Here is a 17084-nt window from a genome sequence, read left to right on the forward strand (position 1 = left end):
CATCGATGTGAGGCCTGTATTCAAGCAGGAGGTGGACATTTTGAACATCTGCTGTAAAGGAAAGAAAAACGTTCCGGTGGATATCACTGTTTTGAAGGCCATAACTCGGAAACCAAGCATTTACGGACACATGTTGTAATCAACTTTTCGTATTGTCTACATATGGGGAATACATACCTGAAATTATGCCCTCTATTTTTTAAACACCCTGTATATTGTAAGAATGGACGGAGAAAAGTTATCTGGATTTTAGTAACATGGTACAATGTCTAAAAGTAACTCAGGCTTGCGTAATGACGAGTCTTCAGGTTCGATGTAAGCAAGCACTTATTACATTAGTCGGATAAAAAAAAACAACCTCCAATTATCAGCCAAATTGCACGTTGTACCTACATAGCATTTTGCAGTTGGGATGACAAAGCACTTCTTCTATGGCCAAGGCCTTGAAAACTTTAGTTCGTAAAATAAATATACTGGATTGTGATCATCATGCATAAAGTGTACAGAGTAGAAGATGCATATAATAATAAAAGATTGATATTAACAGTAGGCCTATACAATATAAGTGTACAGGTGGACCTGATGGAACAGAACTATAAAAGAGCCACAGAGAATGTGATTCATTATCCCCTGTTCACTTCTAAGCCACACAAATAACCTCCAAGATAAAATGTAATTTATGAGAACCACTCGTAATGGAATCTTATTGAGATAAGATAAGACATGAATTAATTGTTCATTACCGACACTTTACCTTTTCTTAAATTTGTGTTAAGAGATGAATTCAAATGTAGAATATTTCATTTTATTTTATTATTATTATTATTATTATTATTATTATTATTATTATTATTATTATTATTATTGGGTTGGGAGGAACAAGTCACTAATACCACAAGGAAAGCCTGGAAAGCACTACATTTCTCTATGCGTATTCTGAAGAAATCTAACCGAAAGTCAAAAGAATTAGCGTACAAAACCCTTGTTCACCCAATTATGGAATATGGAGCAGTAGGCTGGGATCCGTACAGACAAAACCAAATCGATTCAATAGAAAAGGTCCAACGCAAGGCAGCAAAATATATCAAAATGGGGAAGGGACGTGGTGAGGAGATAGTGAAAGATTTAGGGTGGGAACTTCTCAAATCAAGGTGACGAAAAACCAGACTCACCGCATCAAGGCACAAATGGGACACAAAGCATGGACTGATATCAATGTCAGATTAGCAACACCATCATATGTAGGAAGGGCTGATCATATTAGGAAGTTTAAATGTAGAAAACAAAGAACGGACGTGGCAAAATTTTCCTTTGTTAACCGCTCAATGGTAGACTGGAACAGCTTACCTGCGGCAACCTTTCAGGGTGGTCCTCTTAAAATCATACATTTAAGGAAAGGTTGAGAAGATTAGACTGAAAATGTAATTGGAGGTGCAGTGTAACTTGAAAATGTAACTGGAGGTGCAGTGTAATTATTTAAGTTGTGTAATGTAACTAATTGAGTTGATATATAATTAATTAAGTTGATATGTAATTAATTAAGATGATATGTAATTTAGTTGATATGTAAATAAATTAAGGTGGTATGTAATTAATTAAGATGATATGTAATTAAGTTGGTATGTAATTAATTAAGGTAATATGTAATTATTTAAATTATAATAGTTGGGTGAAATAGAAGTACTTATAAGTTAGATTTACTTTTGCTTATCATAGGCGTTTTATAGAATAGTCCTAGGTTCATTGCATTTACTATTTAAAGATTTACGTTTATTTTATTTTATTTCATTTACGTTTATTTATTTTATTTCATGTAATTGTAATATTGTATATTATATATCACTGCCACCGGGTGTATACCCAATTATAGTGTTAATAAATACATACATACACATTATTATTATTATATTTTATCGTAAAGTGGTCTGAAGAGAACAGCAAAAAAATAAAAATGTTCCCAAAAGTAACTTAATGACCTTCATGAGACAAAATATTTTCCTCAAATATAATTTAAAAAAAAAGGTATCCCCGTAACATGCCATGAAGGCACTTGAGGGGCATGGAGGTAGAGCCCCATGCTTTCCATGACCTCGGGACTAGAATGAGGTGGTGTGGTTGGTACCAGCTCTGACCGCCTTTTACCCCCGGGAAAGACCCGGTACTCAATTTTATAGGAGGCTGAGTGAACCTCGGGGCCGTTCTGAAAGTTTGGCAACGAGAAAAAATCCTGTCACCACCTGGGATCGAACCCTGGACCTTCCAGTCCGTACCCACAAATATAATTATAATTTAAATAAAAACAAAATTAATTGAAAGATCTTGGTATATTTTTTTGACAGTTTTTTCATTTTTTCCTTCAAGTCAAGGATAAGTCCACTGATGTACTATTTCGAGGCTAACAGTAAGCTTATATTCTTTGAGAGTAAACTTCATTTTCATAATCATGTGAACTTCATTTAAAATCACGTAATTAGAATGTTGGATCTAATACAGTAAATACAGGCAACTTATTCTTTCCCTATCCTTAATTCATTTTTAATACTTCACTTTGCATAGTGAAATCGACAGTCAAATATATTATGCATCTGTAGCCCTGGAATTCTGTTGTGCAACTGACTCAGGAAAACTTGAAAAGTATCCAAAGCAAATTTGTGTCATTACCTTTGTACAACGAATACCATGGTCATATAAAAAAAAAATAAAGGTAAACTTGCGAATTCTAAATGAGGCAGTAGAACAAGTGGACAGCTCCAAATACTTGGGGTGTACTATAAGCAGTAACATGAGCTGCTGCCAGGAAGCTAAAAGGAGGATAGCAATGGCCAAGGAAGCTTTTAATAGAAAAAGAAACATCTTCTGCAGACCTCTGGAAAAAGAACTAAGGAAGAGACTAGTAAAGTGCTTTGTGTGGAGTGTGGCATTGTATGGGACAGAAACGTGGACATTATGACGAAGTGAAGAGAAACGACTAGAAGCATTTGAACTGTGGATATGGAAAAGAATGGAGCGTGTGAAATGGACAGACAAAATAAGACATGAAGCTGTTTTGGAAAGAGTGGATGAAGAAAGAATGATGCTGAAACTGATTAGGAAGAGAAAAAGGAATTGACTGGGTCACTGGCTGAGAAGAAACTGCCTACTGAAGGATGCACTGGAAGGAATGATGAACGGGAGTTCAGAGCAGAAGACACAGGGACTAAGAGGAAGGCAGAAAATAGGAAAGATTGGAGAAAGCTTGGGTTTGCAGTGAAAGACCTGCAGAACACTATGAATGAATTAATCTTTGTATAGATTTCTGTCTAATGATTATAAGAACTGATATGATATAAATTGTGATTTCTTTAAGTGCAATTTATATATTTATTTATTTCCAAAAGAGGTGGAAAATGTGTAAAAAAAATTCCAGTTCAGGATGAATTTCTTCAGTTGTAGACACTTCACAAAAAAATGTTTCATATTCATCTCCTGATTTCTTTATTCAAAGATTTCCAAATTTGATTAATGAAGATGAATATGACAGACTTCAGGAAGAATCTGCAGTTTACAAATGAGATAGCCTACTTCTCCTGAATGCATTATAAATGGATCTAGACTAGATGCAGATTTAGCCAAAATTTCAGATCTCAGAAATGAAAGTTGGTATAAAACATTAAGCTGTGTGCCCCACAGTAATTGTCCTACAGAAAAAGTCTTAGAAAAAAACAGACAATTCAGGTCTACTGTACATTAAACAAGTCAATGCTGGAATCACTTCTGAGCCAGAAGACCCAGATGACATCATAAAGAAAAGTATGCTTCAAGAAGAAATTTGATAAAAAGTAGATGCTAAATGCTAAACGTGACACAAAACATTTTTTCCCAGCAATAAATAAATGCACTTGCTGTTTATCTGCTACAGTACACATATGTTTACACTTACCAACACAACATCAAAGTCACTGGGGTAATCACTTGCTGGATTGTTTCTCGTCAGAATCTTCCAATTTTCCACCCCAGACCCATTGAGAGCAGCTGTGATGAATTTTTCTCGAGTGTTTGTTTTGTAGTAATCATTAAATGCAACGATATACTCTGAAAAACAAATCATCCATTCACAAATACTACACATCACAACAATTGACGGTTCAGTAACAGAAAGAAGTAGGCAGGGAGGGAGAAACGACAAAAAATAAACAAATTTGAAAGATTTCGTTTTCCCACACTTGTCAGGAAATAAAAACATAACATATTTCTGTACATGTGTTACAACAAATAATGAAAAGAGTTCCTTAGTGATAAAAGAGCTGTGGAGTGATGTTAAAAGTATTTCTCAATGAAGTCCAAGTCTCAATAATTCTCAGTGGAGTTGGTAGCACTCTTGGACGAAATTGGCGACTTCGATTTCAACTAAAGCATTTTTCGAATTTAACACTTTCTCTACCATGTAGACCACCTGTGATCTTACACTTAAGGAGATTCAGTAACATACTAAAACATATGAAGAGTAGAACGGGGAAAAAAAATTAATGTCACAAACTCTTAAGGGGAGTCTGTAGCCTACAACAAATTTTGACAAAAAAATGAAATGTTGGTTTTTATCTTTTTCGGTAGTTTAACATGTGTAAAATGATAATATGATTTCATTTCTTCTAATTGCCAGCGTTTAGCCCCATCTTCAGCAAAAATATTGTAGTAATTCTTATTGCAAAAAATATCATTGACAAATTTTTTCTTTCCAGCCGCTCAATGGAATGTTAAATTTATTTAGCCGGTTGCATACATAAAAGTATGTTACATAACTTGTGCCCTACTTTTTCTACATTTGTATCTTTTACCACTTATAAGAAAAGAGCACCCAAAATTGAGGAATTTAACATTGCAAAATATGGAAACTTTAACACCATTTTTCTGCACTTTCTTACTTATTGTGACAGATCTTCACCAACACTCCAGTTTTTGAAATTATCATATATGTTTGATGAGCAGAAAGTCCAGCTGTTTGCTGACAACATAAAGTCCACTATAGTCCACTGTAGTCTATTCAGTTGTCGTTTTTCACGAGAAATGAGGGGTATTTTGATTGGTGTTCATTATAGATGCCTGTTGCTAGTAGCCAGAGGTGGGGTATAGTCAATATATACTGCAGGGCTGTATCTTCTGCAACTGGTACTGATGATTTTAATTTACTTCTTTTGTGGTTTATGGATGGACAGTATAGAAGAATGTGTTCCAGATCTTCATCATGATTATTACACCACAGACAAGTAGGATTATCAGAAATGTGAAATCAGTGTAGGTACAATTGAGTGACAACGTGACCTGTTCTGGCTTTTGTTAAAAATGTTTGAACATGTCTGTGCAAGTTTTTGTACATTTCCAGGTCATTTGGTTTCTTTTGTACAGACTGTAAAATTTTTCCTTTGTCAGAAGAGAGCCAATTGTTGATCCATAGGTTTGTAAAATGAGACTTTACTGAAGCAAAAGCATTGGATACATTAAGAAGATTGATTGATTGATTACTTATTGTGACACTGGTACACTTTTCTCAGGAAGTATTGTACCCAGAAGGCGGAAATTAATATACAATATCAATGTGATGGCATTTTACACAGTAAGTTAAAAAATTAAATTCATTTCTAGCTTCAGCAAAAATAAAAAATAATTTGCAGTCCTTTTTAATGCAAAAAATGTTACCAATGATTTCTTTTTTTGCCAACCATTCAGTGGAATTTTAAATTTATTTAGCCAGTTGTATACATAAAGGTATGTTACATATGCCCTATTTTTTCTAAATTTGTATCTTATAGCCTATAACTTCTGAGAAAAGTGTACACAAAATTGAGGAATTGAACATTGTAAGATATGGAAAAGTACAAACTCCCCTTAAGGACAATGTCAGTATCTAATTCAATAGATTACTGTAAACTTTAGTGTTCTTGTTATCAAACCTGATAAAAAAGAGAACTAGGCCTATCACCACGGATAATAATCCTTTCCTTAATCTATACTAATAATTAATCTGTAGCCGAAATTTTTCTGGTAATTTTCGATTTTCCAAAAATAATTAATTGGACCTAACATATATAACTAACCACCCTGAAACCGAAAATCGCATATTTTAAATTTTTGTTTGTATGTCTGTCTGTATGTTTGTTACCTTTTCACGCGATAATGGCTGAACCGATTTATATGAAAATTGGAATATAAATTAAGTTCGTTGTAACTTAGATTTTAGGCTATATGGCATTCAAAATACTTTATTTAAAACGGGGGTTATAAGGGGGCCTGAATTAAATAAATCGAAATATCTCGCTTATTATTGATTTTTGTGAAAAATGTTACATAACAAAAGTTTCTTTAAAAATGATATCAGATAAGTTTTATTCTTTACAAAATTTTGATAGGACTGATATTTAATGAGATAAATGAGTTTTAAAATTAAAATAACGGCATCTAAGATGGTGCAATGATTTAAGAACAAATGACTTCGTCTATAAGGGGCCTTGGATAACAACAATCGAAACAGGGGCCGTGGACATCAACAACCGAAAGCTATTAATCATAGCATACAGAGAATGTTTCTGTGTTTGTATGAAGTAATATCAGAAGCTAAATTAACCGATTTGTATAATTAATTATTATTTCACCATTGGAAAGTGTAGTTTCTCTAGATGGACATAATGCTATAATGTTATTACAGTAACGTCTGAGTAAATCGAGGACAGGTAAGATTAAAATAGCTTCTTATGCACAGAAAATTTGATAGGCTATTTTGTACATTCGTTTTCTGTATTTCTTAAAATAATATTTATGTACACTCATTTTAATCTCAGAGAATTAACGAACAACGAGAGTGTATTGATTTAGTAGGAAGTAATAGTACGTTAGCTTAGCAATCCATTATTTTATAATTCAAATTTGAACTATGCTCAATTGAATCGTGTTAAAATATATAAAATATATATATGCAATAAATACAATGCAAAAAAAATTGGGTAATGAGGGAAGCAGATTATCTTGCGCTGTTGTAAAAGTTGTTCCCTGGATCAAACGTCCTATTTTAATTATGTAATTACTTTATATTTATTTCTAACAGATGCAGCGGAGCACACGGTTACGGCTAGTTGTTAATAAGAACAGCAATGAATTTTGCAGTAATATATTGAATTAGATCATTATCTGACCCTCAACAGCAATGTGACATTCATCTCTTGTTCCCTGTACTCTTCATATTACTGGTATGAGGAATAACACTATGTAACTTTCACTACTCCAGCACTTCAAGAATTTACTTCTGCTCTAGGTTCCCAGAACACTGTATCATACACTTCATATAGGCTAGGTCTGATTGTAAACGGTAACCTGATGATTCGTGTGGTGGTAGTGAAATGTCTTGCGTGCGGTACCTTTTAGCATTCAAGTACCTATATCATCTGCAAATAGGATTACCTGGGATAAATTATGGTTGAGGCTAAATCATAAATATAAACTAGAAATAATAATGGATCTAAAATTAATTCCTGGGGTAGCCTGAATTTACTCCACATTTAATATTTCTAAATTCTGAGTGAGTACCTTCGTGATTATTATATACATTTATTTCTCTTACAAATTAAACCAAACCCTTTAACTCTATTAAATATAGAATATAATCTAAATTTAACAGAAGAAATACTGAAATCAGAAGTAAGCACTGAAATAATGAAACAATTGTCTTTAGAGACAATTAATATTAGGTACCCTCCACAAAACTGGCTTCATTTATACACTGACGGATCCTTGATCTCCAGAGAACAAAGTGCTGGTGCAGGTGTTACATGCTGTCCTTTCTCACTTTATAGGTCTCTTGGATATGGAACAACAAGTTTTGATGGAGAAATCATTGCAATAAGTGAAAGTCTCGGGAATCTTCTATTTCACATCAATAAATTTAAGAATGCAGTTATATTGTCAGACTCCAAAGCAGCTATTCTATCAATAGTCTCTAAACACACACCTTCATCTCAAACAGCAGAAATAACTAAAATGCTCTCTCAATTAATATCACTCAATAAAAGAATTGTATTCCAATGGATACCATCCCATTGTGGAATCCTGGGAAACGAGAATGCGGATGCACTAGCAAAGAAGGGCAGCACTGCTACTTACAGACCTGTTACTAAATCTACATATTACTCTGTGAAAAGATTTATTAAATCTACATACTTAGACTTCAACAAACAAAATTTGATAGCACAATCTCAAGGGAAAAAATGTAACTCTCTGCATCATAATCCACAGTAAATACACGATTTACGACGAAAATCGTCTGTAGCTGCATTTAGATTGGCAACAGGCCATGATTGTTTGGCCAAACACCTGCATAGAATTGGAATATATCAGTCCCCTAACTGCCCATTGTGCAACTCAAACCAAGAAATGGATTCGGAACACCTCAAAATCTGTGCTTCAGTGGCTGACCATGAAAAACATTGGAGTGCAAGAGGTCAAATGACTTTATTGTCAAACACCTGGCATTAGAAAACAACAACAACATTTATTTCTCACTGATCAACAATAACTTCTTTGCTGTGTTAATATTATAAAAATATCTGGTTGACTAGATTCGAGGTGATGTCCCTCAATGTCCAAAGCCTAGTGAAATCTAATGCTACCTTCTGGTTTTCTGTTGTGGTGGGGTGTGTTCATGATTGTGTCGAGAAGGATGTGTGTTTTAAAATTCAGTTGAGTGTCCATGATGTGCTGGAGATGTGTTTTTGTATGTTTGTCAATTTCATATTTCCAGAGTGTCAAGTTTCTGATTTTTTGGCTGAATATGTAGTATTTTCATGTCAGTGTCTATGTTGCTGTAATTGTGATTTGATTTTGTGATATGTTCTGCATAGGCTGAATTGTTATGTGGTTTTGTTATGGCTGTGATCCATAAAGATCCCAAGGGGCCCTGGTGGTGGCCATATAGCTATGCTCTTAAATGCCAATAAATATGCACTAATACATGAAGAGAAATTACGTTTCCTATAACAGTATGAGTGCTATAATTATGAACTTAAATTATTCCTTAGATGTTGAAGCAGGAGTGGTTCCATTGTCTAAAATCAATTAAAGTTGCAGTTTACAACCAAAAAGTGCCTGAGATTTTAAATTGAGGAACTGGTCTGTTTTTCCTGAAGATGCTTTTGTATCACGATAACTTCTTTCCACGTCACACGAGGTTATTGGGGCATACTTAAATTATGTTAATAAAATTATTCTGCAGACAGAGGTAAATCTTTGATGCGATGAAAGATTTTCTTTTTTTCGAATATTGCACAACTGTTGCTACCCTGGAATTTTTAAAATAATGTTAGTCACTTTTCCCTTTACTTTTGCCCTTCACTACCAGGAACAGAACCCAGATTAGATTTCGTTTCTAGAAAAGCCGCTAGTGACACATGTAAGGGAACCAACAGTTTCCACAGTTATTTTACGATCAAAAACATAGTCTACTTCTTTGTTGATTTTAGGTCAGGCAAGACCTCTGATGCTCGTAATAACCCTGTTGTACAAATTTACTACTTTCTTCTTTCTTGTTCTCAAATCTCTTTCTTTTACAAGCTCCGTTTTTAAATAATAATAATAATAATAATAATAATAATAATAATAATAATAATTAATAATAGGCCTAATAATAATACTAATAATAATAATAATAATAATAATAACATTGATAATAATAAAATAATAATATTGTCTGTTGTACTGCACTACACATCCTTCGTCAAGATTGAGTGTGGTGCATTGCTTCGTATGTACCCATGAACTGCAGCTAGCAGTCATGGGCAGGTTCAATCTCTGATTTTCTAGTCTCTACTAGGTACGTAGGTCTACTATTTTTCATGAAATGAGTGTTAACGGATAAAAACACTAAAGCAATGAGAATATTACCTACGTGGAATTTTATAAGGCCGCCTTGCCTTAAATAAATTTTTACCCTCACCAGCAAGAAAAGTATTACATTGATTAACTACTGTCTTTTTGTAGAAGTGTTGAATCAAGTTTTGAACAGCTAACATCAGTAGGTAAACCTCTGTTCAAGACTGTCAGTGTACAATCATTTACCAAGCCTAAAGATTCTTACTTTCTTATTTAGACAAAATATAAAGAGAAAGCATTCTGATGAATAAAATCGATTTCAGGATTTTTACGAAAATACACGTTTTCTGGTAGTCCTCTGTGGTCTGCCAGTTCGATGCAGTAAGGCATTGAGTAAATAGGGAAAGTGGCACTGTAAAAGGTGGACATCTTCTCGTGGCCGTGGGTGCTTTCTGTTGCTCATATAGGGCCTATCTATATACAACGTAAACAATCTAACCCAGAAATCAATTACACACCATAATAGTGCAACGGTAAACTAATATAACATTAAAATACAAACAGTAAGAAACACAGAGACAAATAGGCTACTTACCATTTCTCACCACCTGAGACGAAAATTTGACCTTCACCATTTGAACAGGAGTGGTGTCATTGCATCGAATCTTCATCCATTTGTCAGTGTCATTATGATGACCATCAGGCTGTTCCTCAGCCGCTTCAATAGGCCACGTATGTGTCAACAACAGAAGAAGAAAAGGTATGCACCTAAAGTGTCTTTGTCTTAACCTCACTTTTAACTTCATGACTTCCATCAAATTGATCGCGTCGTTTAAGAGAACTGGGTATGACAAAACACCATGCCATTTCTAATTCTCGTCACTGATTCGGGGTGATACAGTCCATTTTCACGACTTCCTTTCCGTACACCATCACAAATTAAAACTGCCACTTTTGTACGTATACGGGTACAGAATACTGTGCCTTGATCTACTTCTATTGTAAGCGGCCACATTATAAGCTCTAATTAAGATCACATCCTAAGTTGTCTCTAATATGATTTTCCTGATTATAGACATAGCTATATATAGTGTAAAATTAATAAATAAATACTTAACAAGCCCATATTGACATACAAGCTCAGCTTGCGGCACACATCGCCATCTTTAGTTTACTTACCACCATTGATAAAAATGCTGGAAGATATAATTCGTAGCTAAATGTGCATGCTATGCCATCTATAGACAAACTTTGAAAAGCATTTCGTGGTGATGCTTAGGCACCAGGCATAGAAGACTCGAGGGACACAATAATTCCATAATCAGCGTGGCCTATCTTCATTCATTCATAGTGTTCTACCCAAGGGTAGGTCTTTCACTACAAACCCAGCATTCTCCAGTCTTTCCTATTTTCTGCCTTCCTCTTTGTCTCCGCATATGATGCATGTATCTTAATGTCGTCTATCATCTGATATCTTCTTCTGCCACGAACTCTTCTCCCGTTCACCATTCCTTCCAGTGCATCCTTCAGTAGGCAGTTTCTTCTCAACCAGTAACCCAACCAATTCTTTTTCCTCTTCCTGATCAGTTTCAGCATCATACTTTTTTCATCCACTCTTTCCAACAACACAGCTTCATTTCTTACTCTGTCCATTTCACATTTCACCCTCCATCCTTCTCCATATCCACAAATGGCTTACTTTATGTTATTGAGACAGGATTTTCATGTAGGCTACTATCAAATCATAAAATGTGCTTGCATGCAAACTCTATTAAATGCCCAAACATACACAGTGAATTGCCAATTTCTTTCTTGCATATGAACTTGCTTTATTTTCTATTGTCACAATGTAAAACTAGTAACATCTCCAAATTTTCTTGTGTCACATTTGTGAATTTTTCTGTTCAAATCCTTTCATATGCAGAATATGACCTTTCCACTCCATAGGACGCTATTGGCGTCAACTTTAATAAAGATATTTATGACATTATCGTCAAGCTCATGATTAATAGTATTTTCACCACACATATCATTTACTACACAAATTACTTGATAATCTGGACTTTGACATGTCTTTCTCCTCAGTAGGTATGGGGGGGGGGGAGGAACTTGAGAATTAACTGCCGCATAAAAATGCAACCCCCTCTCTTTTTCTCCTTGGCTGCCACTTGTTATTCCCCTTGTCCTTCTCATCTATAAGAGCAAGATATTAATTTCAACATTAAACATTTTAATAGAGCTCTCAGAATTATTAATCAAGATTTCAGAAGAAACAAAGTTCAAATTCATACAATATTAAAAGCAATAAACAGTGTTCTGGACAATAAACAGTGTTCTGGAAGAGAAAGCAAAGTCTGAATTCGTATCAAATCAAATAGATTTGCCTCAAGTTGCAACATATCCTGTTGACATTCAGAGCTCTTCAGTTTCTCTTTCAGGCCCGTCAGGAGCAATTACACAGATGTGCAGAGCACAGATGTTACATCTGAAAGCAATCATCATCCTGCAGTGGGGATGGATCCCACAATACCACTACTTTGCATACTTCCACTCGGTAATGAGTTTTGGAATAATATTCTGGGGAAATTCCACAGATAGTAACAATATATTTCTATTACAAAAAAGAGTAATTAGAATAATAGTAGGTGCGAAATCTAGGGAGTCGTGTAGGACTATTTAAAAAAAACTACAAATAATGCCCATGGCTTGTCAGTATATCTTTTCATTAATAATCTTCCTCGTATGTAATCATGAAAACTTTGTAACTAATTCAACAATTCATAGCATAAATACACGTCAAAAAAATGACTTTCATACTCCATCGGCAAGTCTATCGTGCTATCAAAAAGGAGTGCGTTATATGGCAGTAAAAATTTTTAATAGCCTCCCTATCGATATAAAAAATGAAACTCAAAACATAAAATTATTTAGGGCCAAATTAAAGAAGTAATTTCTCACGCCTTCTATTCTGTAGGTGAATTCATGACATTCAATAACACTTCATGAAATTGATACTAAAACTATGTGTTGTACTAGTAGACTATATTGTAAATCTCGTCTGTATATATTTCATCTAGACTGTGACTATAAATTAAGATTTTATAATAGTACCGGTATTAAGTTTTTTTGACTTGTTCTATATTCTAGCTGTAAGCATGTATGAATACCATGGAATGTTAATAAATACAATACAATACAATACATATAAAATTTTGAGTATCACAAAACCAAAGATGGCTTTGACAATATCTATGTATGAAAGTGAGGCATGGACCATTAGGAAATCAAACGGACATTGACTTTGATACCACAGCTGAAATTAAATTTTTGAGGACTGCTGGCTATAGGCCTACCGGTACCTACTTTACTCGACCAGGAAACAAATCAGGAAATTTTACACAAGGTCTAAATAACTCCAATAGCTGAATATTTAAAGCATTAAAGACAAAAGACTGGCTTCATCTTGTAAATAGAATGGACAGATCCAGGATACAAATTCTTTGTTATCTTCCTCTTGGAACAAGATTTTTAGAAAGACCACGCAAGAGACAGAAGGAATGCAGAACAACTAACAGCATCACAGATTCCAAGACTGCAAAAGTGTAAGAGTCAATATTTATAATTTACTTATCCGTTTGTTATATGAAGCAAATTGGTTTAAATATTAATTCTCCTGTACTCACAAACTCACTGAACGCCATAGTCTTCAGTTGGATGTTTTCTTCATTAATTTCTTCACAACAATCACTAAGTAGGCTATCTATGGGTGGCAGAATTACAAATCCGCCTTGCTGGTAGTCTAGCACAACTACCCACTAAACATAACCTCATAAATAAAGCTTTTGATCCATCTGATATATTTATTTATCTTATGAGTAGTAAGTACAGCCCATATTTTATATAATGTAATCACATACTTTATTCATTATCAATTATCATCCACACATTTAAAAATAATAAACATTTTGTGAATTTATGTTTTATCTTTCACATATTAAAATTTTACGTTAGATCTATTTACACCTGGCACATTGCTTTCAGTAACAAAAATTCTTGTATGCGATTATGTTAACAATATCATTCTTTATGAATAATTTGCATATCATAGCAGAATATGAACATCTCTCAAATGAATTTTTCATACGATTTAAGTAGCTTATATAATATGTCAAAGAAAGCAGCCAAATTGGCTGAATTTCAAAGAAACATATCAATTAAACATAGGCGAAATAAAATTGAATTTAAATTATTGTAATAGATATTGTAGATGTGTAAAACTGTAATACATATTGTAGACGTGTAGAGCACATTTATTAATACCTATATTAATTTCTGATTTTCTTCTGAGGTTCTTAATAGATACATTCTACTTTATTACCCGCAGTAAAGTATATCCAATTCCCATGGATTTATTGTTCCTGCTTAGAGCAAAATATAATCATAATTAACACTACGTCTAATCATTTGAAACATGTAACAAAAATATACAAAGGGAAGAGACATATTTTCATAAAAAAATTCAAATTTCATTTTTCATAGAATACAATATTTATAATTAAGAGAGTAAATTGATCGTACAGAAAGTAATGAGCATTTGCTTATAAAAATAAATAAAGGGAAACATATAAAACTTCTTTATTAAATCACTAGTTGACATCTTGTTCTACTCTACCTTTCCTGGCTGAGACAGTAATGTTTTAATGCTGTACAAGCAGGCAACAAGGTCAGTGACGGGTTGTATCTGGCGGGCATCTTAGCTTTTACGAACTTTTGGGTCTCACTGGTCGTCTAAAATCCATCACAGATGCACAGAGCCTCACTGCAAGTTTGTTTATCAGGCAGTGTAAGCAAAAAGGATATGGACAAGGGTTTCTCCGTACCTTTCACTTTCTCTCTTATGCCCAGAGTTTGAGCACTTGCCACAGCATGCCACATATTTTTCTAATGATCTCGTCGAAAAATTCTGCCTCCTGTCAATTTAGCCGATTTTGTATTGCAGCTTTCACTTCATTATCACTATTCATACATTTCTCACTCAAAAATACTTTCTCATGTGCTAACAAATAATAATCCGAAGACACCAGCTCTGTGGTCGAAATCTATGAGTTGCTTGCGCACTTTGGCCGGGTGTTATCGAACATCCCTCTCACAATGTAAAGTTTAGTCATGAATAGGCTCAGTTATAAAAAATAGAAACAAATAGGAATTTTAGAAAGGAAATCACGCATTGAAAATACATTGCAACTCAAGTAATTCAATTGAACTTGTCAGAAAAGCAAAAACAAAAGAAGCATATAATTTCGACAGGGTAAATAACATCTCAAAGTCCCCTTCTAGGAGTCGCCATTGCTTTGTTCCTTCAGATATTCATGTGCTTTTGGACCGAATATACATAGAAAGTCATGAAATGTACGTTGTGGTAGAGTGCTGACTAAATGGGCAGATGACAGACTTCTGCAATGCCAACATTAAAACAAAACCTTGTGACACACTGTTAAGAGCCTACATTTCCACAAGTTTTGATGTAATAATGACATTTATACGATCAAACGGTTCTTACTTTCTGCATGATGCTCTTAAAATGGACTAAGCAGCGTTTCTCAAACTTTTTTGAAATGGGGACCACTTTTTTAAGACAGAACAGTTCCGCGGATCACCTTACTATTGTTCCCTTCGAAAGTAAATTTATCATTTTTGTAGCATATTTTAATGCCAGTATACTTATATTTTAAAACAGAATTAATTAATTAAAATTAATTTAATTCATTTAATTTTATATTAGTATCAACTAATTAAGTTAATGTTAATAGAAAAAAATTCATTTTCGGTTTTTTAATAATTCAAGGCTCTTAGAGTTTGGATAATCTTTAGCTTATTAACTAAACTAAATAAATAAATGTTGGTGCTCACATTAATCAAATGGATAAGCCTACTGATTCTTGCACAGTTGTTCTATATTTGGATGTATGCTGATAAGCTTAAGTCGGTCACATACGTTGAGTCGATTTCGGTACTTCTTTTATTATAGAGTTAGTGATGAAAACCCTTTCTCACACAGATACGTAAAAGCAAACTGAATTATAATCTGCAAAGCACCATTGTACACTTCACTATATTCTCTTTTCGCTTGTGATGAGGTCCAGGAATTAACCCTACCTTCCACTTGGAATTTCATTTTAAGTCTGATGGCATTTGAGAGTTCAATTAACTGTTCTCTTTCACTCAATGAAAGTTTGTTATTTTCAATATCGCAATGAAAGGGATCACGAACCTATGAAAATTAGTCATAATGACTTGGAAAAAAGTTTAAAATTGTGACCTCAGAGTTTCGAGATGCAAACATATATCATTCTTTTCCAATAACGAAATCATTTTCAACAAAAGAGACTCTAGGGTTGGAAATAGTGAAAAGAATCCTCTGTTTTATGGAACTGACCCACAAACCAAGTTTCCTCTCGAACACCTTTATTTTCTCATGCGCATTGAGAACAGTCAAAGAATTACCTTGTAGAGAGAGAATACATCTGAAAGATATGCCATTGTACTTAGCCACATGTCATCAGCTGATGTGCAGGGAAAAGATGGCGAGAAACGCCACGTTCTTAGTACTATAAATCCCTCTTCTGCTGCTGAGAGTAGAGTGGGAAGTCGGTAGACAGGTAGGGTAATAAATTTCATAAAATGTCAGTACTGGAAGGAAAAGTGAAAAACGATTGCCATGTGCCATTTCCAAACTCTGAGATTTTCAGCTATAGTGTGATAGGTGATTCGTTTGAATTTAATTTTTTCTTCTGTCCTTTTTGAAGGACCACAAGGGCAGACCTTGAGGAACACAGGTGGTCCGCGGACCATAGTTTGAGAAACGCTGGACTAGAGTAAGGAATGTAATAAAAATCATCAATTTCATGTCTCTTCTCTCTTTTCAATTATTATTATTATTATTATGACGTCTTGTAATGGCATAAGCCAGTGCACCTCCTAAGACCACCAAGGCACCTACACCAGCAGCCACTCCCATCCATGTAGAGTTGGTGTCTGTTTCAGCCATGACTCCTGATGAAGTCTCTCCATACAGCTGTGTTGTCTGATATGAGTAGCGTTCTCTTGGCCTGCAAAGAGAATCAGTGATCATAACACATGCAATACATCAACAATAATACTAAAACTTCACTATTCTAAACACAAGAAATTAAGAATATTAGTCAGATAATACATAATCAGAATCAAAAAGATCAATACATTATGAAATTAGG

At 34.2% G+C, this 17084-nt stretch overlaps 2 protein-coding genes across 10 annotated transcripts in view; both read right to left on the minus strand.

The window, feature by feature from the left end:
- Positions 1–11020, minus strand: part of S1P (membrane-bound transcription factor site-1 protease) — a 62317-nt gene extending 51297 nt beyond the window's left edge. For 2 of the 3 annotated variants that reach the window (XM_069825421.1, XM_069825422.1), the window contains exons 1-2: positions 10427–10785; positions 3920–4071 (exon numbers count right to left, since the gene is read on the minus strand). In XM_069825421.1, coding sequence (XP_069681522.1) covers positions 3920–4071; positions 10427–10646 — 372 coding nt within the window. In that variant the 5' untranslated portion in view covers positions 10647–10785. Of the gene's footprint in view, positions 1–3919; positions 4072–10426 lie in introns of all 3 variants that reach the window. The other variant, XM_069825420.1, reaches the window with a different exon arrangement.
- A 2645-nt stretch (positions 11021–13665) lies between these two features.
- Positions 13666–17084, minus strand: part of LOC138699498 (cyclic GMP-AMP synthase-like receptor) — a 60773-nt gene continuing 57354 nt past the window's right edge. For all 7 annotated transcript variants that reach the window (XM_069825429.1, XM_069825433.1, XM_069825428.1 and 4 more), the window contains one exon: positions 13666–16940. In XM_069825429.1, coding sequence (XP_069681530.1) covers positions 16754–16940 — 187 coding nt within the window. In that variant the 3' untranslated portion in view covers positions 13666–16753. The remainder of the gene's footprint in view (positions 16941–17084) is intronic.

This window comes from Periplaneta americana, chromosome 5, assembly GCF_040183065.1.
Source record: "Periplaneta americana isolate PAMFEO1 chromosome 5, P.americana_PAMFEO1_priV1, whole genome shotgun sequence".
NCBI lineage: Eukaryota > Metazoa > Arthropoda > Insecta > Blattodea > Blattidae > Periplaneta > Periplaneta americana.